Genomic DNA, 25,366 nt, shown 5'->3' on the forward strand with positions numbered 1-25,366 from the left:
AAATAATTAGATATAAACGAGAAGCTGATTACAACTTTTTTCGGATAAGCCGGGTGTCTGATTGTTTCATTTGGCGGCAGACGGTCTTTTCCGTTTCCCTCTGGTTCTCTAGCCCCCTTCTGTCTGCGTCTTAGCACACAAACACTCTGGCTCTCTCTTTTTTTTTGCGTTTCTGGCCCTCTGCCACACACTGGAGAGATGCATCGACGGGTCACAAGAAAAAGAGACGACGCAGCAGGCGTTGTAGAGACCCAGGTCAACCGAAATAGAGCGGGTCACCGATGTGTACTCTGTACTCACTGTGCCATGAGAAACGTTCGCCCACGTAGCGTAATAACGAAGTAATCGGAATAGGGTAAACGAACATCATCAGAACGGTCTTTGTAAAAATATTGAGAAGAGTAACACAAAATGAGAAATAATGGGTGTGGAAAAGTACAACGAGATGTTTGAAAGGCGTTGTCTGTAGGATGAAGATTCCTCTTACATTAGTTAGCAGAGTTGCAAAAAATCGTTTCTATTCAAATTTTTTACAGCATAGGTACTCTTCACGTATTGTTCAATTAAATTAAAGATATGGTTCGATTAAGATCAACAGAAAACTATTTGACCACTTTGAGATATTTTGATTTTTTCAAAAATCACATAAGGGTCCCCCTTATGAAATAAAATTTTTATCGAAAAAATGAATCAACATTAATTTGACGCAAAAAATTTCAAACTTCCAAAAATTTTTTATGATCTGTTATCATTGTTCTGAACGGTTTTACATCAAAATATTGTTGAACTATTTTTTTTCGATAAGGGTGGACCCTTATGTGATTTTTGAAATAAATTGAATAATCTCGTAATCGTCATGTGGTTTTCCATTGGTCATAGATGCACCTAGTGTAAAGTTTTGCTAGAAATACGTATATGATTTGAAATTTGAGGACTTCTGTAAAAATTATTGGTAAAAACGAAAAAAAAATAAGTGAAAAATACGGAAGAGAAGTTGATTTTTTAAAGGGTTTTTTGCTGCTCTTAATCGAACCATATGTGTTTTAAAATGTAGTTAAAATGTAGTTTTTGAATAAAAATAATAAATACTCTTCAATTGATTGGTACCAAAGAAATGTGCAGCGTTTTTTTGCGCTGATGTAATCACAAGAAAAATCATAAGAAAGTTTCTACAAAAATAATATTTCTATGAAAACCTAATTTGCAAGAAAATGTCTTCTTATTTGCAAGACAGTTCTTGTATATAATATTTGTCAACTGCAAAAATATAGTGTTTTTCTTAATCTTTTACCTCATGCAACCTTCATATTGTGGGTGGGATAATAAAAAATGTTGTGAGAAACTCTTAAAGTCAGTTGTAAACATCTTTAGGGGTCGGTAACTTTACAAGAACATTTTTTCACGTGGTGACAAGTTCAAAAGATTTCTGGATTTCCATGTGCTTCAAACTCGAAATAAACTATTTTCCTTTTGAAAACATACTTAAAACAGATTGATTAACAAGTTTGGTAACTTTAAACAATAAAATTTTTTTTAATGATTTATGAAAATTTCATAAGGGGGGGCCACATGAAATTTTCCTACAAAAATTGAAGAAGAATATTTTTCCCAAAAATTTCGGTTCTCGAAAACTAGGTTCAGTGACAGAAAGAGCTATCGAATTTGTCATTTTTTCTGTTGAATCTATCAAAGGAGCCAATAAACTCGCAAATTGTGGAGAACAGTCGGGATACTCCATGCAAGATATATCGCTTCAAACAAGCTCAATCGGTTATACGATGTGTAGCACTTTATTGTAATTAGAATACATATGAGATAAATGTTCAGGTGATATCAGAATTAAATTTGTACAATAACTTGATTGATTTTTCAATTGCTCAGCACAATAGTTTCAATTTTTCATATTTTTCCGTGGTGACGTCGTTTTTTGAAAACAATATGACGGCTTTCTGGTTTGACTCTATCAAACAGCTTACACTGGATTCGCACGGAGAACATATCTTTGCAACTGTAAAACGAAAATGTGGACGGAATTTCGCAGAAAATCATTACTTTTTTCTCCAACACTCAATCTTTCCCAGAACACTACGAATTTTTGTGTATGTTGTGCAGGTGTCTGGTTTGACGGAATATATTTCAATTACCTGGAAATGTATGATATGAATAACGTTCGAGATTATTAAAAAAAAAAGACATACCGATTCCTTTGCCTCTCCGTCATTTTTTGTTGTTTTGGAAGTGGAGATGTGGTTACGAACGCGGCGAGTTAGAGATTTGTTCCATGCCTAAAAATATATATATATATCAATATATCATTAATATCACCTACCTTCGCTTTTTCCGGATTCTTTTTCACCTGATTCCATAATTTGCAATCAAATTCCGAGAGAACCGCGTTATCTGTACATCTAAAAACAGTGGAGAGGTTAAATGAATTGTTGAAAATTTTGAAATTTACCTGTGTCGGAAACATTTTTGAGTTGAGTCATGTGTGATGTAGAATTTGAAGGAAATACACGACTTCTCATCAATTATCTCATCGATTTGCTGGAATACTGTATATAATCAATACGAACCATCTGACCCGTACATCGTACATATCTTTATCAATTGACCGGACCTACTTTATTTAATAAAAGTATGCTCTCTTACCATAAAACCTCTTGCTTGCATATACGAAAGAAATTCTTCAGGGGTTTGTGGGCCATTTTTCGAATTGTCCTCCTCATTGGCGACAGCAGCTAAAATAGCCAGAAGAGAAATAAGAAGGGACACTAAAAGAGACATGAATGGGTGATGTGATATGCAAAATGGCAAGTCTTATATAGGGTGTGCGCCTTCTGAATCATGTCGTACAGAACATAATACATTTTTATTCGGTCGTACTCCCAAAGATTGATAAATGTGTTATTGATCTCTCTTTCTGCCCCGCTGTCCCATAGTTAATAATTGAAATTCGTGGAGAATGGAAAAAGGTATTGTTTGTCGGGAATTTGAATGCTTTTGTGTTGAATGAACATTACAAATGCAGAGGTTTCAAGACATTTATGACAACTAATTCGCTTTTAGAAATTGAAAAAAAAAACACGAACTTTTTGTTCAGTACAATGTCCACATTTGTACCGTGATTGGTTTCGGTGCGGTAAGTTGCTACGTTTTTCCAACCACAGAAACCCCATTTACTTTGAACGATTATTGGTTGACCTTTCAACAATGAATACCGTCACATGAATGCTAGTTTTCTGATTTTCTTTGGTCTTGAAATTGAACTTTGTAAGATTTTGTTTTCTTGCCAAATGGAAAAGTGGTTTACCATGTGTTACATTAGTATTTCGGTTTGTCAAACCGACTTCTGGAGTAAATTTTTTTGTCAATCAAAACAACCAATTGAGGTATTTTTATTCAAGCTCGAACTACAAACTGAAATCAAAGTATCGTTAGCATACCACATTTTTAGTGGAGCCATATATTTCTAAGCTTTGTAGAGTATACAGACAAAAATTTTGGTAATTGTCCCCTTTTCATACCAGACTACCCTAATTAGTGTTATGAATCTGCAAAGTAAGTTCTCTTTCAAATCGACCTCCCTCCTCCCCTTTAAAATTTTGTAGTACATAACTGTTTGTTATTGATATGTAGCTATCCACAGACTGTTCCTGGAAAAAAGTTTCAACTAAAAAAAAACACCACGTTTTATCTACAACTCCTACACACTTTTAAATTGTAAGATTTCCAGGAACACCATATTAGTTTCTCAAAATTTGCCTTTTTACGGAAACAGTATATATCACCATTCTTGTTGACGGCACTGTTCGGGAAACCATTTTTGCAAGACATACAAAATCCAAGTCTAAATGTTCAGAAATTAAACCTACCTAATGATCCACGACACTCTATTAACACTCTATTGAAAAACCAGCAGTTTTTTTTCCTATTTCCGACTTAACGATCTACATCTTATGCCCCGTAAAACCCCAAACTTGAATCTTGACATCGTTCTGTTCCCAGATTGAAAAATCAAAAGGAAAGTGTTGAAAATTGTTATATATGTAAAAAAAAACATAACCAAAACCCATACTGGCTAAAAAAAATATCAACAACTGTATATCCAAATTGATGTGCTTTGAGAAAATGTTGCTGTTCACTATGTTGCTGAATGTTGTTTCAATCTTTGTAAAAAATGAATGTCTAACTTTCAGATTTTTTTATAGTTGAAATATTTTTGACCAAATGTTCCAAACAGTTGCAAACCGCCATTCAGTGCACTACTGTGAGATGTTGGGGGTTGTATACACTTCTGGACCGTGGTACTTCACAATGTGTCCGTACGAGAAACACGCGTCAACTGCAAATGCAAACGCTGTTTATGTTCTTTATGTCGTCAGGAAACGATTTCAAATCGATAACTATCACTGAAAATAATGAATGTTAACAGTCTACTGGACGTCGGTATACAAGAAAAACGAATGTTCAAACGTACAGAATTAACAAATTCTCAATCATCCATGACACCTTAGAATTCATTCTTCAATGAAACAAGCCATCCGTTACGATTTACACCTAATGCTTGAAATTTGATGTTTCTTTGACCAGATCTTTGTAGACATTAATTTTCCAATTAACAAGAAATCAGTGAAAAGTATCAAAAAAAATTTTAATTGTGAGACGTTTTTGCTATCAATTTTTATAACCGATCTCTGAAATATCATGCAAAAAACATCCAAGCTTATCTCTGTTCAAGATGCATGAAACAAGTGGATTTTCCAGGTGCCCATAGGAAAAAGACGTCAACTACAAAAAATACAGTATGAGAGCTATCTACAATTAAAAACTGGATTTCTTACCAAAACAGAAACTTTAAAACCTTCAAACTGAAAACCACACTTTACATTATTTCGTTGAGTTAAAAATATTCGTTTTCTCGGTTTTCTCGAGTTATTATTTGTACTACTTACAGCGCTACAATACAAACGCAAGAAGACCTCTCGAAAAATAAGATTAGCTGCAATATAGCGTTTGATTTTGCTCAAGACTTCATTTGATATATACACCAGTCTTTTTAGTGGTCGTAAGACTGTTTCCCAGTACTGAGCATGTGTTTTCCTTCAGAAAATGTTGATAAGAAAAACAAGACATGCCATCACAAGTTTTATTTAAACTGTGACTTGCGTTCTTTCCGCTTCATGTCAATGTGACAGAGCAAATTGAACCAAAAAAAAAACGATCCTAATATAGGACAATAATTACCATGACAAATGAATGACAGAACTTTGTAAGCAACCAAACATGAAATGACCAGAAAAATGACTAGAAAGCATAAAAGTCATCAAGAAACAGAACTGGGGGGAGGGGGGGGGATACAAGCCAACCTGGGTGGATTTCAGCATGAGAATTTTCAGAGGTTTTGAGGGTTTTGTGGTGTGACTCGTAAATCGACAAGGTATTCGGAGATTGGAAATTTGGAATAGACTTTTTGTTAACAATATAATTAGTGAAGCAGATGGGAATTTGAGTAGAGAATAGGAATTGGAGTGAGAAAGACTTTACCTTCCCGAAAATATTTAAATGACCGGAATGTGTGACCAAGCAATTAGAAAGGTGAAAAATGAAAAAGTACAGTAGCTAAGCTAGGCGGAAATAGAAATCAAAACATATAATGCTAAACTCCAATAAGGATTTTAAGATACAGCATATCTTACAAGTCTGTCAGATATTCCACCAGTGATTTTAATCAAGTGACTTGCAGCTTTCATTATGTCAAGGTGGTAGTTGTTGTAGACTGTGTCGCTGGACACTTTGATAGGTAGATTTCTGAAATTGTATTTGTTGGGTTTGAAAGGTTTTCAAGATGAAAAAAAAACTCACTTATCAAGTAGTTTTTTGAAAACCAAATGTTCCATGTACACTTCTGTTGAGATAAGGTCTTCAGGTGAGCTATGGAACAATACACTGATGGCCAGTGTGTTGAACGCTCCTGGTTGTACTCTATAGTTGAACTCTTCTCGGTTGATGAGACTAAATTTTTTTTAATAGTTGTCTAATTTTGGAAATTGGGAACAGAGAACTCACTCCATAAAATCCCGCCGCACACGATCGCTCAAACCATCCAATGACATACTTTCCTTATGTTGCATCCACTTTACGACACAGTAGTTGTAGAGACCTCCTGTATATGAACATAAGTAAATAATTTGTGGTGTGATTTGTTTTAACTCACGTTTTATTACCGTTCGCTTGTCTTGTTTCGGCAGAAACCGGAATGAAGATAGTAATTTCAAACCGTTCACAATGATCTCAACATTCTTCTCAGTAAAAAGTTCCAGAATCGGGATATTGTCTAGACCCAATCCCATCCACTGATTTGAGATTTCAGTGAGCTCTTCCATTTTTTCAAGTTCTTCATCGGACAACTCTCTCGACTCGTTTTCAGCTACAGTATGCTCCCAGATAGTTTCTTCTTGCACACTTTTTGGTTGGAACTGAGCTTGATCCGCAGACGAGTAAGCTCCAAATATTGAGTCTCGTCGTTCTCTCTGAGTCTGTGCCTCTTCCGCAGACATTAAATTAGTTATCGGATCAATGACTGATTGAGCTGATGATTGTTGGCTGAGCCATTGGATTGAAGAGTTGGACTCTCCGGGTAGCAGACCATTCATCTAAAAATGAAAAATTGGAATTTTAATAATCTTAAAGGTTTTGGCTGTAATGAATGCTCCCTAGCTCCAGGAATGGTCCGTTCAGGAATTGAATGGTCCTTTTCTCAAAGAATGAACCTATGACCAAAAACCAATTATTTAGTGGTGCTTTGCTATAACTTTGAGTTTTTCTAGTTGGTAAACTATTTCATCATGTTTTGAGTGTGAACTGTACAATTGGTGAGGTTTCACGGCATAACATCAAGATTGACGAAAAACAAGACGAATAACATGAAAAACTCCGAGTTATAGTAAAGGACTACTGAATAATATTTTTTAGTAAAAATACCATTAGTTGAGGAAAGGACCATTTATTGTCTATGCAGTCAAAGTTTTATGCTCCATTAATTACCTGCATATCCTCAGTGGTTTCCAGTCTCGCCTCATCTTTATCATTTGCACTGCCATTCGAGCTTCCACTATTCAACAAATCCTTGGTGACCTCATCGAAAATGCACGCGCCTGGTGGATACCGGCCACACATACAAGTGCACGTGCACGTCGTTCTTGAGTTGTTTTGAATTAATTTCATTAGCATCTGGAAGAGCATGTAGTTTGTCTTCGCGGTCTGGAATTTCTAATGAACTCACATCCTTTGGGACAGTTACCATCTCGGCTGGTGTCTGTTCCAACTGATTCAGAAGCGACACGCTGACTGGCATTTCTTTCGGAATCATTGCGATACCCGCGCCTACCGGTGTCGGAGCCATGGGGGACGGATTCATCGGGGAGGAGTTGATGGGAGATGGGTTGACCTGTGGGGGCATCGGTGCGACAGGAATAGGGGGCATCATTGGAGGAGCTGCAATAGGGGTGGTTATGGCTGTCGCCAATGCAGTTGGCAGAACTGGAGCAGCAATGAGAGGTGGGGCCAGCATAGGATCCAATGGAGCAACAGGCAACACTGGACCCATTTGAGACACAACTTGTTGGGCGACAACCGCGGCGGCAAGCTGAAACAAAAATTTGTTAATATACATATGCTGCTATTTCACTCTTATTACCTGCTGGGTATGATTAACAATAGCTTGTGCTTGAACAGCTGCTTGGGCGACATTCATCAAACTCTCTTGTACTGATTCCGGGGCGCATAATCCTAAATTCTTGGGTTCGCCATTCGAAATTATTGCTAAAAAGAAACAAGACGGCTAAAGGTTAGTAATAGCAAATATAGCTCGCTCTAGATCAAGAAAGATCGAGACAAAAAGATCAATCAATTCAAAGCTTGTTACTGAAAAAAAGAAAACAGTAATCACCTGCAACGTCTTGGATAGCAGACATAGAGGCAGAGAAAAGTACACTTGAAGGGATAGGATTGGCTTCGACATCAATCGTTGATGGAGCAAGGACAGCAGGTTGGTTAGATGGTGAATCACCACTTTCAGCAATAGTAGTAGCACCTATACGAGCAACAGAAAGGGTTGAACAAAACGTTATCAAAAAAGAGTTTAATGTAACTTACCGCAATTTCCAGAGGTGTCCATTTGGTTTGGGCAAGCATTTCCAGAGTTGGATGGGAAGTCACTGAAATTTGAATAAGTTAATTAATATCATTGGTGAGACTAAATGTTTCACAAAGGAAAAATATATAACATACAGTAGCGGTAAAAATATATCATATTTTGATTTTTTTAGTTGAAAATGCCCAAGTTTGACAGTGAGTCATGATAAAACTAACTGCCCCACAAAATAAATTTTTATGGATCAAACAGATCAAAAGTTGAGCTTGATTTTTGTAGTTATCAACTTTTCTGTACGGACACTCCCTAGCAAGTTACATGTCCGTAAAGTAATTTCTTCCTCAAATTGACCAATTTCAGGGCGAAATAGTGCAATTTTTGAGCTGTCGTCTTAAAAAGACCATAACTCTTTAGGGAGTTCCCGTACCAAAAAGTCGTCAACCACAGAAATGGAGCTATATTTCAAATCTTCATGATTCATCAAAAACCTTCTGGGTCTGATAATCAGAATTACTATGGCACACTCTCAAAGTTGGACACTTTCAACTGACTACAAAAAAGTCCATATCCTTTTCATCGGTACTGTACGTTATGAAAACATTAACAAACATAAGGGTAAACACTAACTAGTCATTATTCGAATACCCGTGGTCCGTTGGCCCATCTTGATAGTAGTTCATCATCTTATCCTTCGACATTTCATATTGATGTGAATGATCCATATGAGGAGGCATCTCTTCTGGACCACCCTGCTGCTGTTGACCCTCTTCGATGTATTTTCGGACAGAGACTTGGTTGACTGGGATTGGGGCCTCATCATAGCTATTCTCACTGTCATCTTCCATATTGGCTTCTTCTAAGGCTTTGTTCAAAGCGTCCTGCAATCTTCTTTCTCTGTTCTCCTCTACTCTTTGTTTCTTCTCAAGCCTTGCTTCCTCGGACATGATCCACTCCTTTTTCATGCCGACCTGAAATCAAAGAAATCAAATTTTTTGTGAACTTTTTGTTTATTTGTTCAAACGGTTGCCGGAAGATCCCCCTTACCGAAAAGCACTTGGTGAGCCGGCATCGTTGACAAAACCGGCGCGAAACCATGTTGATCTCACACTGCTCGTTGAACGGACACCGAATCTCTTTCTCTTTGTTAGCATTCCGCCGGAAGAACGCTTTACACGACTCACAGGTGATCACATTGAAATTGTAGCTGAACGCTTTGTCACCACATACTCGGCACACCTGCAAAAGTTAGAAATGAGAAAAAAAACTTATAGGCTTCAAAATAAATACCTTGTTCGCCGTTCTTTTACTCTCCTTATCATTTCCACCACCATTACTGGAAGTTGTGTTAGCACGTTTTCGAGTTGATTTTTTCCCGCCGCTCCCGGTGCTCCCGGTACTCCCTCCACCACCACCATCTTCTTCGTAGTAGGCTGGAATGTTAAAATTCTACCGATAAACCAGAAGATAGATCACTTACGGTCGTCTTTATCATTTCCGTACATCGGCATATCTGATATATCCATTTCGTTGCTACCTGTGGTGTTGACGTATTCTGTATCTGGAAAAGTAGAATATAAATATGAATGTTATGTACTAGATGATGTATGAGCATCTATTCATGGATTCAAAACATAAAAAGTATACAATATCTAGTAAAAACATAAAAAACATACCTTGCCAGTTCTGGTGCATACTCTGCGGTGCAAGTTCCATTGCGGTACTGCATGAGTTCAGGTAGGCGGATCTCCTAGTATTGTACATGTTTGTTGCCACGCTGTTATTCTGAAAAATTGCAATATGAGTTAAGTTTTTAGTATATTTGATGATGTTGCGGATATTGAATACTCAGCTTGTGAGAGAAATGTATTTTTGGAATACACTATGATACAAAAAGATTACAAAAAGGATATTGAACATAACAAATATGGAGAGAAGCATACAACAATCTGTCAAACATATGAAATGAAATGACAAACCCCTTGTCTTTCGTCCTTTAAAGATGATGATACGTATCTATCTTTTTTGACATAGAACGGGAAGACGGCCGTCTCTTGACAAACTACACTATTTTCACGAGGCGCAAATCGCACCGCCGACCGACAACTTTTAAAGATGGAAAACGTCGTTTCTGGGGTGGCTTGCTGCTGCTGTTGCTGACTGTCCGATAATGCGTACGCAAAAGTGAGGGAAAACTATAGAGAATAAAAGACAATTTTTACGGGCGATGGAAAACGGTTTTTTTCTCGCTATTATATACACAACCTTCTGCATCGCACGCGGGGGTTATGTACACAACGAGAATGTTGCCAGCAAATTGCTGGAAATTGATTTTTGAGAAAAGAACAAAAAGAGTTCAAAAGATTGTGCGGAAGTGATGTTTGGAAAAGGAGCAGAGCTGACTTTTAAAAGCAATTATTTCAAGAATACCTATTATGAAGTTAGTTAACCAAGAAATGACACCACAGATAGTATTATGACTGCTCAACCACAAAATACACTACAACTTTCAAAAATCTATGAACCATAAGCAAAAAACACCTCCGGCTCATTTTTCGGTCAATTTTTTTGATTAGTGACAACTAATAATTGATACCATGCTCTATTTGCACTGTTAATAAAATGAAAACTTCCAAAAAATGATGTATGATTTAACATTGAATTTTAAACAATAGCACGATGGCTCTGTTCTTTCCAATAATATTAAGCAAACAGTCACAATTTTTATGTGTACAAAACTGTATTTTTCCCCTTTTTCAATTTTCATGAAGTGTGACTTCTCATAATGTTACAAAATCAGAACAATACTACCATATGTACAACGAAAATGAAAAACCACACAACTTACATACAGATGGCATTCAACAGAAGGGTCGTAGTACTGGTCGTAGTGGGGCTCCAGTTTCGTAAGCGTTAATTAAACAGCTCACAGCTCAAACTTCAGAAGGCGCGGTTGTGTGTTTTGTTCCAAAGAATTCACTTGAAATTCCTGAAAAAAATGAAGTGATTTTTAATGATAAGAGGTGTAAGAATGAAAGTGTCAACAAGTGGAAGAAAATTGAGTGCTAACAAGATAAGAAGTGAGTGAAACATGTTGCCGAATTGAGGGACGAAGCATGGTGGTATGGTCTTCCAGATTTTTTCGGAAGTTACTTTATAGTCTTCGAATCTCATAAGCCACGCCTCATAAGGCTAGGATGTATGAAATTTTGGCTAGACCTCAGTTCCGGTTACATGAGTACATTAAACATAAGTTATGACAAACATTCCTACCATAACCTTGTTTGGAATCAAACGGAATTTCAAAATTCCAAAGATTAATGAAAACAAACAACTCTATCATCTCTCCCAACCTAGTTTAGAAACTAGTTGTTGGGAAAAACTAAAAGATGAGAGCGAAGGCACCGATCGTCAAAATACAAGTCATGAGCACACAATGGGTGCAGGGATAGCCTGAATCGTGGTGACGGCAGACAAGGGGTAAAAGAGAGAGAAAGAATAGGAGCAAGAGAAGGCGGCAAGAAAGTAAACCGAGGACACACATGATGGTAGTGACGCAGAGTGAGATAGACGAGACGCAGAGCGAAACGACACCATACACCGCTGCAATGGCCCCGTCCGCGTTTTCTTCTATTTTCACATAACCCCATCTCTCTCTCTCTCCCTCGTCGCAGTGCTACTTGTCCAGTATTTAGCGAGAGCGGAGAGGATGGACCGAATGCAACAACATACCACCACCGTCTTCCTTGAATCTATAGGGTTTCCCCCTCTCTTCCCGGACGGGTGGAGAGAGGAGGAACGTGCGGAGGAAAGTAGGTGCATGTTGATTGACCTTAGTGCGAGATTTGCATCTATCGCCGCACAGGCATTATCTTTGATCTTTGGTGTTTAGATACATCTTCAAAGATTCTTATTCCTTATTCCATCTAGGCAGTCCGCAGGTAGAAGTTCAAAAGTTCAAAATATAAACCTAAGTAGATTAGATCAGACTATTGCTGAAAATCGGAATGAATAGGGAGGATATAGAAGTAAGGGTTTCAAAATTCCGAAAATCTATTTTTTTCTATTTGCGCTCCAATTTTTAAAAACCGTAAGTTAAGTTTCTCAAAGTGCACTCAATGCAAACATTGTCTGGCTAAATAATCACTTTCTCTCTTTAAAAATAAAATAAAATTGTTGAGTAGGCAGAGGCAGATGAAATAAGAAGCCAGGAAAAGACTGATTTTTGAAAGTTGCTGAGCTCAAGAAGGATATCCAGACAGATTAAATTAAGTGTATACTTGAGATTTCTGAAGAATATGAAATGAAGAATATGGGATACGTCAGCGTTACATCTCTCGATAATCCGACCGATCTTCAAAAGTATTTCCCCAAAAGTGCATGTATCTTTTTGATGTCTGAAAACTAGTTCTTCCATTTCTACTTTATAATTAGTTGACACGTCTATCTTATCATTACTACTATCAGAAGTTTTGCCCAATCTTTAAAAACGAATCGAGGTCGAAAGAACAAAAGAATGACGATCTTTCTTCTTCTCGATTCATTCATATCTTCTTTAGGAAACAGAAACGGAAAAAGAAGAAGTAATGGTTGCAAGTGGTTGTACAGGTGGCAGGAAAAAAAAGGAATTTGAAGAAGATAAGTAGACTCGTGACTGACTGACTGACTAACTAACACGGACAAAATACTACGCCACCTTTCGAAAATTGATCGAAAGAGAGAGAGAGAGAGGATCCAAAATAGGGAATCATAATGGACTGAGACAGAGAAACAACACTGTAAAACACGTTGAGGTGCAAGGTGTCTAAAAATAGAATGCTGGTCGGTCACAAGAATTCTTTACGCACTCCGACGGAACTGTTTACGAAATGCATGAGACTGGAAATATTTGCACCTTATTAATAATCACAAAGCGAGTTGAGTTCCTATTCCTAACTTTACTATCTCAATCTACTTTTAACTTAAAACGGGAATTCCCATTTTCCCCAACAAAAAATGATGATTGCTACCTTTTTACCTTGCAAAGATTGAATCTGAACTAAGACCAAACAAAGAGCATAAACAACTTTTGAAAGTCGGATTTTGCATCTTTTCCTCTATCTCTAGCCTGTCTTGTTCTTCATGTCAATTGAAAATATCTCACAAACAATTTTTTGCCTAAACACTGCCTAAACACCAACCACCAATCCCTATACCAAAACATCGTATTGCAGTGCAGTCTTCCCTGAGTCGAACGTGAGTACGTTGGGAACTCAAAAGAAACCATGGCAAAACGGGAATCAATGATCAGACCGGAACAGTTTCAGAGGCCAAGTGATCACGTGAACATTGAGGAGTAAACAAAAAAAAAAGAGCGACACCATGAAAAAATAAGAAATACAGGGTGGAATAGAGAGGAGGAGGGAAAGATGGGGGGAAAAGAAGAGTATGGAGATGGAGAATTTGAAAACCAAAACAACATGAATGTTCTGGATCGGCGGGGACGGGGAAAACCCCTCTAACAACAAAACAGGTGCTGCTGACTCAAATCAAATAACGACCCTGGGGCAATTCTCCGGGCGCGCACCTAAGACCACCCCAGATTGATAAAGTTGATAGATGAAATCAAAATGCACTACGATCACATGTACGCTGATTGTTCCGGGATACAGAAAATAGAACTATGACGTCATTTGAGCGATCAATCACTATCTATTATTGGCGCATAGCGTATTTTTGTCTTTTTTCTCTGTCTTTTAACCAACAGATAAGGTTTGTTTGCTACAGCATAACAAGAAACAGATTCTGAAGATTGCCTTTATCTTTTGAAGATAACTGCAGATAACAGGAAATTTCTTTGATTGTTTTTCACAAACTGACACGTTGGACGGCGACTAGAATAGATACTCAACAACGAGGGGATTGGGAGAATTTGCGGACTGACCTTTTTATTTATTGGGGTGGCCATCATTCACAATAAATCAAAAAGATGTCTGTGTAGTGAGCACAATCAGATACAACTAGATAGACAGAATTCTTGTAATCTGAAGGTCCGTACTATGTAAGATACTATGTAAGAATTCCAATTCTAGCTCAAACCCATATAAGTCCAAAAATGGAAGATGAGCACTCAACATCAACAGTTTAGAAAATCCGAATTTCTTATGTTAGTTTTATCAGATCAAAACAGACCAAAAATCTGTGATGTGGAAAACATCTCACTAAACACTGGTACTTTTTTTGATAACAGCGAACAGGAGTTGAAAACAAAGCTGTTAACAGATACACGGAAGTTATTTCAGACATATATTTTTAATTACAAAAACATAATATAAGTACACTGACATTAGAAACAACTTTCTCAGAGTACACTACCAGTTGACAGGTTGTGAAATAATCGGATTAGTAGGTAGCAACAAGTTTTTGGAATCGGATACTGGGTATTCGGTGATAGTTGGTCGGAAGGGAATAATAGTTTGTTGGAAAATGTCACCAACAATGATATGGGTCGCCTTGCAATAACATTTCAAGGACTAGTGGCATAGGGAAGTAGACACATCGAAAATGTGGGTGGGATATCAGGCATCGCCGGGAAATCTTACTATAGTACAATTTTTGTTTCCTTTCCCATCCATTAATCAAAAGTTCAGATCCAAAAAGTCCAAAATGAATCAAGATAATGCTAAACATCCGTTAATAAGGTTTCAATGTTGTCTGAGAACGATTCGAAATTCGAGAGAGGACCTACAAAATAAGAAGCCTTTCAAGAAATTAGTATCTTTAAAAATATGTACCGCGCAGTGACATTACAACGTATTGGAAAGAAAGATTATATGTTTTGACTGAGAAGCAGAAACTGGCTTCAAAGATCTTCTACTCATGGTTCAACTTGAAAGTCATATAATGAGTATGAGCATGAAATAAAGAAATAAACAGAAAAATCAAACAGGGACGTCATCTTTCAGGACATCACCATCCCACGTCCACACCACAAGTACACCAAGTGAAGTGAAAACAAGTGTGAACATTGAGCAGGACGCTGTTGTCCTTAACGCCGGCTGAATATTTTTTTAGAAAAACGGGGAAACCCCAAACGTCCTCCGACTGCTGGTTGTCATGCTGAGAATTTCAAGCGGTCTAAAGTTCGTCATCTGTTAAAATGTCTTTTGTACATTTTTGTTCATTGCTGTTTCCCTGTTTCTCTTTGCCTCTCGATCTCTCCTAGTAATTTTCTCTCTAGTTTATCACTAGACATTAAAATTCGCAAAACCACGCCTCTTGCGTCTCTTTCCATTTTTAAAGATTATCGTGTGGGGGAGAGAGTGGAGGGTGCAGAGAGAAGACAACTTTTTCGATAATTCGTTTAGTTGCTGATAATGTTTTACAATTGGGAAAATTGGTTGAGAGAGAAAATTACTGTCATTGAAAACATAGAGGATTCTTCAATTTTTAATTTTTAATAATTCTTGGTGAGGGTTTCCCCCCACCTTGATAGTAATCATCGAGCGCATCGCCTCCGATAATGCGATTCGATTCTCCATTTCCTCTCCCCAATTTTCATTTCATTTTGCAAAGTGTTTCATATAAACAGCCACACTCATACAAACGAAACGTACACAACTTTTGAAAGTCGGAGAGATGATGTTTTCTGAATGGCAGCGAGGGAGCAAGCGACCACCATAAATTCAAGTGTGTGTTATCAGTGAACATTGTGACAAGGTGATAAAAGGTTTTAGTTCAAATAGTAGTCACGAGTTTTGGACTGTAAAAGGCAGGTGGAGATGTACTTGATGTCATGCTGGTTGAGAAGACTAGCTTAAGGGAAATCAACGGGTTCATTATAACTATTTTCCAGATGATTATATGTTTTGGTTTTAGTGACTAGAATATAGCCAAATCATTTGACAAAATTAGTTTTTAAAATCTAAATTTTAAATAAAATCCTTATTGCAAACAGTTTCCCTAATTGAACCCTCCCAGTTTACGCTTAACTATTTCATCAAACAAAGAAAACCATTTCCAAAGATTAATTTCACCCCTCAATTTTTAATTTGCAGGTAAAACAAACGCTCACCTTGGTTCGATCGGATTTTTGTAGTGCTTATCTCAAAAATCTTCAAAAAAATGATTTGAATAAGAAATTTGAGTAGAAATACAGATATCTTGATGAAGGAAAACGTTTGTCTGGTGTGAATGGAAGGAAAATTTTCAGGAGAGAAGAGAATGGGGGAAACATTGAAAAAAAATCTGGACGAGAGAGATGGTGTTGGTTGACGAGAAATTCAATTCCGGGAAGATAGAGAACAATAGCTAGAAACGACGCAGAGGAACAAAACAAAACATTTTTGATTTTCTGAAACAATTCGCTTCCATTAGCTACATGATAATAACAATTGTTGTATCTTCTAACCTACAACTCAATTTCCGAGAAGTCGAACATATATGAACTGTTCTTGCACTTGTACCACCCACCCTTATGATCTATGCAAATTGTTTATCAACTACGTCATCAGACCGTGATCTTTTTGTTTTTCTCTCTCTTTGGCCTTCTTCTGAGAACAGTATCTCAAGGACTTCTGTACCTTATCAACCACACAGTCAATTCATTACATCAATGCCAGTAAAAGCTGAAAGTGATTTTTTGTTTATGCTTGTCACTTTTCTTATTTATAAAGGATGCTATAAGTAAGTAAGCGATCAAAAACCACAAAGTAGTCTAGTAGGCGTCAAAACAAGACAAGTCTTTATTCTCAGCGTGTAAAATGTTCATTCACATAAATGTACAGATAAAGTAAGCGATGAGGAAACATTTTCAAACATTTTTTAGTTTGGGCAGGTCATATTGACTCCAGCAGCCTTGAGGCACTTGCATGAGTCAGCAGCTCCCTTGGTGGGGTCGTAGCCGAGCTGAAAATTGGAAATTGGGAAATAGGGAGGTTGGGATTAAAAAACAGTAACTGATGCTACCCTTACCTCCTTTTGGCACTCGGTGTAAGCGTTCTGAGTAGAGTCGGATGGTGGAGCAAGAGCACACTTCAGCTTGAATGCGCAGGTAGCTGGGCTTCTCTTCTTTCTTCCTGGAATGACTTCCATATCGTCATGGGTGCACTCATCAATGCACATAAGGTATTGTCTCAATTGGAGTGGTGGCTCGGCTTGAGCATTAGCCTGCTCTCCGACTGGAACAGCTCCCGATTCTTCCAAAGACGGGATTTCAATGACTGGGATGAGTGGGATGGTAAGGTTGACTGGGGTAGCAGAGTTGGTGCATCCAAGCTCTCCATTCAACTTCTTCTTGGCACATGCCTCAACTTTCATCATTTGTTCGTGGTCTGCATCCAAGCATGCCATAATCTTGGTGACATCTCCAATTTCTTTAAGGAAGTTGGTGCATTCAGCCCTATAAGTAAAAGAACAGAAAGTATAAATTTTTCCATGAAAATTACTTCTTCTTGCAGTTGTTGGTTTTAGTAGCGATGGTCTCGGCACATTCATCCAAATCACTGCATTTGCATTGAGCAACTACAGTATGACCCTCTGGGACATCAGCGGCAAACTGAAATGAAGGAAAAGGATGTAAAAAGTTTTGAAAAAGATAAAAATTGAACCTACAGTAGTTGCAAAAGCAATCGAGCACAAAATTGCAGCAGTGAGCTTCATGATCGTCGGGGGGTTGTAACTGAGATTGACGGCGCTAGCGCCCTTCTTTCCGAGCCCTTTTCTACCCATTTTCTAATGTGATTGACCAGCCCAAATGCAAACATTTGCAAGCGGTGGGTGACACAAAAAAACCTCCAATCAACAGTCTGTTTGTTGGAGATCTCTTCGTCTCCGAGAGCGTTTCGAGTCTATAAGTGCCCAGTTTTTTTGGCACCTTTCGGGGGAGTTTTCCTCCCACCTCCTCTCTCATACTTTGTTTGGGCAGTGGAGCTGAGGCTATTGAGAGCGCGTGATGCTGTTTCTTTCTCACTGAATAGAGGAAACCTTGAATAAAACATTTGCAACAAAAACGCCAAGAAATAGTTTATTGAATTTGACGGGACAGTCTAAATATGGATGATGTAGATCAACCGAATGGGGGGAAACTGGAATGGAAAAGGAACAAAATAATCTAATAACACAGAGGTGGAAACCCGAAATATAGACAACCAATGAAAAATTCTACTTCAAGACAAGATTTTGTGAAAATCAACTGATCATTCGAAGCATCCTGTCGTAGTACCCAATTAGAACTCGTGGTCTGGAAAATCTAATAAATCAAAAAATAATCATCAGATCCAATAAAACTGGTTTTGCTCCCAGTGTAAACATTAGATATGAATGAATTCAAGTCAAACGAGCAAATCAGAAAAAAAAAACTGATTTTTGATGAGATAGTGACGTGTGTCTTGTGCTTTCAATGTTTGTTATCTAGCAGGATTTGCTCACCTCATACTGTTCGCAACGTTACGAGACAGCTGTCTTTTGAGCTGCAATCGTTTTCTTCGCATTTGCCACTGAGCCCGTTTACGACACGCTCCTTGGCAAGAATCCATCCATCGTAGTCGTCCAAATATCTTTCCAGGCCTTGACAAAACAAAACGAGCAATGTTAGTGTGGTTTATCATAAACTCTTCAGGATACGTCCAACTCAACCCGACACTTAAAACTTTACTTTGTGTTGTTAGCTGTAAAGTTTGATTCTCTACCTGTCTGCACTTGTTATCAAAATTTTCGGAAGCTTCTCGAAGTCAAGATTATACGGAAGATTGGTTTCAGAAGCGTCGACCCTGAAAATTGAGAACTTGCAGTTTTTCTTCTGTTTTTGGGCCTCACATTGAAAAATCAATCAAATTCCTTGATTCTTTAAAATGATTGGCGACGAGATGAAATGGGGCGATTGCTGAACTAGACGCACTATGCCAGATCCCTCCACTGAACAATATCACGTTGATCTGAAACTATTATATGATTTTTTTAATATAAAAGTTAAAATTTGGAAGTTACTCTTACCTTTCGACTTTTCAACAGCTCTGAAGGATTATCAACAAATTTTACCATCGACGGTTCCCCAACAGCGTCACTATGAATATCTTCTGATGGTTCAGATGTTGGCATGATGATTGAGGTTGATTCAGTTATGAACTCATTGTCTGCTACATTGTGGTGCTGATGGATAAGGCAGTTTATCTTTTCTCTGAAAAAAATTAGATGTTGGATCAGTTTTTCTCAAATATAATTACCTCGTTATATTTCCGCGCATGTAGCGGGTGATCTCCTGCTTAGAATTGATAGCAACTATCATATCTTCCTGAAACATTTATATTGTGTTTTTCTAAACAAAAAAACTTACAATATCAGCTCCATATTTCGCTGCTAGAGCATTTTCCACTTCAGAGTCGATCATCATGAAGGATAGTGTATTATTTACCTGAAAATCAGAACAGTGTCAAAAGAGTTAAGGCACTTGTGCAAAACTCACATTGCAAAACGCTCCTTGCACACTAATTGAGCAATTATTCACAAATTTGTGTGATGATTCGACTTCGATTGATAGCAAATCCTGCATCGGACAGTTTCGATACTCAAGAACAATATCTCGCAGCATTTGATGTCTTTCATTTCCATAACGGATGTTTTTGGTGAAAAACAGCAGAACGGAACTTTGTTGGAATTTCTCAACAAGCTGAGTAGAATGGAATCTTTTACCTAAAAAATAAATTCTAATTGACACAACCGAAGTTATTGAAACTTACCCAAATTCAAGAACTCAATTCGATTTTTCATCATCTCCTTTGATTTTCTGTACAAATCATTGACGACTGAATCGATGGTCCATCCTTTGTAATGTGTTCCCAATAGCTTCAACTCACTGCTAACAATCACAACGTCATGCTCATTGTGCAATTGGAGTTGTGCGGCAAACTTGGCATCGTTTACTACACAGAACATGGTTCGCTCGGAGTCTACAAACATAAACTTATGAAGTTTTTTTAAATGTGTAATTGAAAAAACAGAAAAAAAAAACTTACTCGGATCACCGTCCAAGTAGTGGTACGCCAGCTTTGTGAAATTATGAGCTGATTGGAATCCGGTTGGTGGAGTTCTGACTTCGTGGTAAAGAATAACAATCAAATCGTATGTCCTGGCGATGTTAGTCAAGTCTTCAGGCGAGTGAAGTCGGAATACTGCGTTTTGGAGGCGATTGAGCCATCTGAATATAAAAAATTTTGAATTTTAGCGTCGGAAACATGAAATATACCTTGTCATGTACACTGCATTGAGTGGTCCGTTGTATACCGATCCCATCAACCCTGAATTCTGCGCCATTATTGCTGGATACTTCTTGAGGTTGTATTTCCTCCGGCAGTAGGAGTTGGTGTCAAAACAATTTGTCGCTCCGAAGTAAGGTGACCAATCCTGAATGATAATAATAGTTTATTGACATCATAGCTTTATACCCACCCCATGAAGTTTTTTCATCGCTTTTGCAGTGTTATAATACTCCTCTCGGAACCATTTTGCTTTTATACTATACGGCGAGTATAGAAGGACAACAGACATTGTAAGATTTCTGAAAAAAACACAATTAGATAATTTTATCGTAGAAAAACTTACGTTGAGAGTCGAATGGAGCCATCATAACTGTCTTCTATGTATCTTCTTTGGTTTGGCAGGAAGAATGGTTTTGCAGCTCCTTTTGATACGACTAGTGGGCGAGCAGGGGCTGTTAGTCTGGAAAATTTTGTGAAATTATAAAATTATTGTTCCCCCCAGATGGAATTCGACGAACTCACCCCAACAAAGTCAGAATCAAGTAAATCATCACTGCTAACGCCGTTGTCGCGCAGATGAGTATACCAATATCTTTCCCAAAAGCTTCTCTATCTGCGTCCTTATACCTTAATGCTCTATCTATGATATCTTCATTCGCCGATTCCTTGGTTTTTGTTTCTGTAAGTATTGTTTCATATTTCTATCGCAAAATCAATAGTTATGCAACGTATATTAAAATGTTTGTTTAGTCGACGGGTGCTCGGTTTCCCCGTTTTTTCCTATTCTTTTGACGCATCATGAAAAGTGTAATAGTGATGGATAAAGAGAGATATATTTTATAATTTTGATTCATATAACAACATTACATAATGATATCGTACTTGGTTTAATGGACTAATCGGATTTCCTTTTTTTTTCACAGTAGACTCAACTTCACATTGAAATTTTTTGATTTTTTCAAATTTTTAATAGGATATACAACAAAAATACCTTTCAAAACGTTTTCCTCAGCGATATCTTCGTATTCTATTACTGCTTCTACTTCATCTAGTTTTTCAGAGTTATTTTCGTCGTTTTCTCCGTCTTCTTCGTTGTATTCTATGCTTCCTTCTGCTGATGAGTCCACTGAATAGTTGTCCGACGAGAATACCGAGTCTTCTGAGAAATAAACAATTGGAAAATGTTTATAGTTTTAGTTTCTATTTATTTGACTATAATTAAAACTGTGAACTATCACATTTAAAATTCCAACTAACCTTCTTCTGAATCCTTCTCTTCTACTCTTCTTCGTTTTCTTGCCACTTTCGATTTGTCATTATCTTCTTGCATGTGATAATTCAGGCTTCAATTCACCTGAAACAGTATAGTTGATAACAAAGTTTCGGCGCATTTGTCGAAAAAACGAGGAAATAGCACGAGGAAACAAGAGACGCAGACGTGCGACGGTGCGCGTTTGCATTCTGGGCATGCGAGACCTTTTCCCATAATAAATAGTATTTTCAAACAAAACAAAAGTGAAAAAAAGGTTAAATCTTTTAATAAAAATTAAAAAATGAACAATTTTCCGATAAAATAAAGCGAAAACTAATAAACCAGAATTAGATGCCTGCCTTCCCCTACAGATCGATAACTGTCATCTCAGAAGACGACCAGAATATGCAGGTCCGAGAAGTAATGGCCCCCGCAGTCCTCTCGTCTCCTATTGTGCAACATATCTCATTCATCAATCTTCTCGGGAAATACGAACCAAACTGCATAACTCATATTTTGATTCTACACGTTTTATTCGCTTCTCTCGACCAAAAATGTACATAAAATTTGCTTCGGCATATACAACATCAATTTCTAAAAATTAAAATTTAACACCAAAACTAACATAAAAACTGGTAAAAATAACGATTTGGAGAAAACAGAAAATGATTTCACTGGATAAGGTTCTATAACTATTTCAATTTTTTCATCGTTTTTCCTGAAGTAAGGCGAATATTCTCGTTTGGAGGATGAGGATAACGCATTGCTGCCAGAACCAGGAGAATTCGCGGAGCCTTCATAATCATAGTCGGCCTAAAAAGATAAAGTGTTTTATCAAAATTATATAGGAAAAAACGAACATAGTCTTCATCATCGGTTTGTACTCGTGCTTCTGCTTTATGGGAGTAATAGGTTTGTGCCTTCTGAGATTCTTTTTCTTTTCCGGATAGAATGTGAGATACACGGGATTGGAGCCAGTGGAGACGAAGACGCTCTTCTATGTAGCTTCCTGAAACTAAACATTTTATTGATTCAGAAATATGAATAATATGGTTATTCAGGTCATGTAAAAATGTGTTTGTAACACATATTTTTCTTTATTCACGAACGATGAAAAAAGTTTTTTTTACATGTTTCTACATTCCTCTCTCTTTTTTTGACAGGTTTTCTACTTAAGAATGTCAAATTATCCATAAAAGGAGAAAAACGATGTTAGACCAACGCTAAAATAAAATTTCTAAAAAATTATTTCTCGGCGGTCGTAAATAAGGAAAAATATATGCTAAAACACATTTTTACCTGACCTGAATAACCCTATAAGTCTGTACCTCTGAATGTCAAAAAATCTACTCCTTGGTACTCCGGGTTCTTGAAAGGATGTGTGTAATTAACAGTTGGAAGGTTATAAGACCCAACATAAGTTCCATTCCAGCACCTTTCATCATCCTTACTCGCCCAGTCTTCTTCCCCACACACGTTTTCGGGCACATTCCCGAAAAACACATTTATTTCTTCCATCTGAAAAAAGAAAAAGAAAAATCATTTTACAAAGAAAAAGAACCTGGGTAATCCTTCTATGACCCTAGTGAATTTAAAGTGATAAGCGGATTGCTTACGCAAATCAAAATAAAGTGAAATGGTGATAAAAAGGAGGAGCAGAACTATACCTTGCTGCTAAACGATTGAAACATTTGGTTGAGAATTAAATGGTCTCGAGACTTTTTGGAAGGGATTACAGATAACGCTCTGAAGTCGGAAGATGCTATGGAACGTTTTCTTCGGAGACCAAAATCAGCATTGTCGAGAAGGCATTTTCCGATCATTTTGTTGGTGATATAATCTCGTTTCTCTTGGAAGTGCATAACCGCTTCACTGATAAGTACCGGTATTGGTTGGAGAGCAGAGACAAGATTCTGGCGGTGATTTAGCTGGTGGGCAAGTTTCACGATGCTTTCTGGAAATTTTCTATAACGTTACGATTATTAGGCCGGTGTTACCAGTTGTCATTTTCCATGCGCCTTCACTATCCAACATTTGATGGGTGCACCCTGATAGAATATTCACGCAGTATGCTCTACATGGTTTCTCTGATATTCGCTGACATTGTGCACAGGTCTCCATTCTTGTCAGTCCTCTCTCACATTCTGCTTTTAGTGTTATCTGTAAATGAGAATCAAAACATCATCCGTTTTTTTTCACACTTTAGAAGTAATATCGGAAGGATTAGCACCGTCTAAGGAGGCATTAGTTATTCGATATGATGTCATGCCACTTCCCTCGGGTTTTTTGTATGTATGCCAGTGTTTGGACTGCAGACCTTTTTTGCTGAGAACACTAATTCTGTACAGAAAAATCCAAGAGAACAAAGGAACTTGGATTTTTGACTCTGAGTCACAAGACTACAGTGTTCAAGGTTTTTAGTTTTACATTCCCGAAAAAGTTGCATTTCCGTTTTTTGAATATCTAACCAACCGAAACATTTGTTAGAATACAAAAAAGACAAAAAAATGAATAACCTTAACTTTTCTTTTGACCAGAGCCTACACAGCCGACTAATTACTTTTTGTGACGGAAAAGGTCTTTCTAATTGAAGAACACCTGCTGGAGAGAAGATTGTAGGGGGTGGCTAAGGGTGACAAATGTTTGTTCCTTCTGGTACCAAAAAAGCGTCATCTCTGTTTACAGATGTGCAAATTGGTCCAAATAAAGTTTTTGCAACTCACATTCAAGTAACCTTCTAAAATCTCGTGTAGTGATTCCAGTGATCCAAGAAAGTGTTTCCAATTTGAGAGAGGTAGTGAAAGTTGGTTGGTGATTTTTTGTGGAATGTCATCAAATGCCGCGATTTCTTTGTAAAAGTTCTCCATACACATTCTCTGATCGTGGGTGATGGAATACTAAAGTTCCTAACAGTTATACCGGGGAAAAGGAAAAAATTGTGGGAACTTACAAATGGGTTGGTAATACTGAACATAACTTGGAATAGTTCATCAAAGAATAGTTGAATGATAGTTTTCATACTTGTCTCCGCAAAATTTACTGAAAATCCTTTGATCTTTTGAAACAAATCGTTCATCAGCTGAATATTCTCCTGATAAAATGATCCATATGTATTACTGAACATCAGATCCAGGTCCATATGAATAGTTCTTAGTGTCTTTGAGAAGAAGTCGTTGAAAATATGCAATTGGGATTTTAGAAAGTGACGTATTGATATCACACGATCTTGATGTTTTCTGGTTAACATATCTACTGCAGTTGCCCGTGATCTACTCCTTTCTTCCATTGTGCACTGGTCTTCGAATGGTGATGAGCAGGTAACTGCAAGATAAAGGTCACATTCAAATTATCTTCACACTCTTTTTTCTCATATCCTTTTAGTATAGATACTTTGTTCACTTTGATGGAGTGCAGAATGTCAAAATAAATGGATAAATTAATGGATTTCTCAATTATTCAAAAAAAATATGAATCTGAACAACAATTTTCGAGGTTAGGATTTCACTGACCCAACAAAACATATTACAAGTGTTAGGTAAAGTTTAGCCCTCACCGCAAAAGGACAAGGGCTTGTGACATTGTAGGCGGCACCTTTTAAGTTGAAGCGGACCCTTATTTATGTTTGTACCTGTTGCGCAAGCGATGTGTCATGGAAAATTTGTAATCGTGAGAAATGAAAATTTTTTGCCAATAATTAGGATAAATGATTTTGGTTTCTCTAGAAATACA

General features: G+C 37.4%; 3 protein-coding genes across 3 annotated transcripts; all 3 read right to left on the reverse strand.

The window, feature by feature from the left end:
• Positions 1 to 2,048: 2,048 nt before the first annotated feature.
• GCK72_025500 (uncharacterized protein) lies at positions 2,049 to 11,013 on the reverse strand (the record flags this gene model as incomplete). The annotated part of the gene is made up of 19 exons (XM_053736362.1): positions 2,049 to 2,144; positions 2,199 to 2,285; positions 2,330 to 2,408; positions 2,459 to 2,547; positions 5,700 to 5,811; positions 5,866 to 6,015; positions 6,070 to 6,166; positions 6,218 to 6,656; positions 7,048 to 7,233; positions 7,286 to 7,648; positions 7,700 to 7,824; positions 7,952 to 8,095; positions 8,158 to 8,219; positions 8,783 to 9,123; positions 9,200 to 9,391; positions 9,443 to 9,585; positions 9,633 to 9,713; positions 9,829 to 9,937; positions 11,005 to 11,013. The coding sequence occupies 19 exons, from the start codon at positions 11,011 to 11,013 to the stop codon at positions 2,049 to 2,051; spliced, it is 2,904 nt and encodes a 967-aa protein (XP_053579928.1).
• Positions 11,014 to 16,954: 5,941 nt separating this feature from the next.
• GCK72_025501 (uncharacterized protein) lies at positions 16,955 to 17,860 on the reverse strand (the record flags this gene model as incomplete). The annotated part of the gene is made up of 4 exons (XM_003103619.2): positions 16,955 to 17,038; positions 17,105 to 17,531; positions 17,578 to 17,687; positions 17,744 to 17,860. The coding sequence occupies 4 exons, from the start codon at positions 17,858 to 17,860 to the stop codon at positions 16,955 to 16,957; spliced, it is 738 nt and encodes a 245-aa protein (XP_003103667.2).
• Positions 17,861 to 18,319: 459 nt separating this feature from the next.
• On the reverse strand, positions 18,320 to 24,656 carry GCK72_025502 (uncharacterized protein; the record flags this gene model as incomplete). Its single annotated transcript, XM_003103561.2, has 23 exons — positions 18,320 to 18,371; positions 18,560 to 18,772; positions 18,820 to 18,900; positions 18,947 to 19,065; positions 19,124 to 19,307; positions 19,354 to 19,421; positions 19,464 to 19,541; positions 19,593 to 19,819; positions 19,867 to 20,076; positions 20,143 to 20,324; positions 20,373 to 20,530; positions 20,576 to 20,684; positions 20,729 to 20,845; positions 20,908 to 21,064; positions 21,377 to 21,544; positions 21,643 to 21,728; positions 22,263 to 22,450; positions 22,498 to 22,646; positions 22,966 to 23,155; positions 23,305 to 23,591; positions 23,635 to 23,797; positions 24,361 to 24,534; positions 24,588 to 24,656. 23 exons carry the CDS (start codon positions 24,654 to 24,656, stop codon positions 18,320 to 18,322), a joined length of 3,429 nt encoding a protein of 1,142 aa, XP_003103609.2.
• Between the last annotated feature and the right edge of the window lie 710 nt (positions 24,657 to 25,366).

This window comes from Caenorhabditis remanei, chromosome X, assembly GCF_010183535.1.
Source record: "Caenorhabditis remanei strain PX506 chromosome X, whole genome shotgun sequence".
Classification (NCBI taxonomy): Eukaryota; Metazoa; Nematoda; class Chromadorea; order Rhabditida; family Rhabditidae; genus Caenorhabditis; species Caenorhabditis remanei.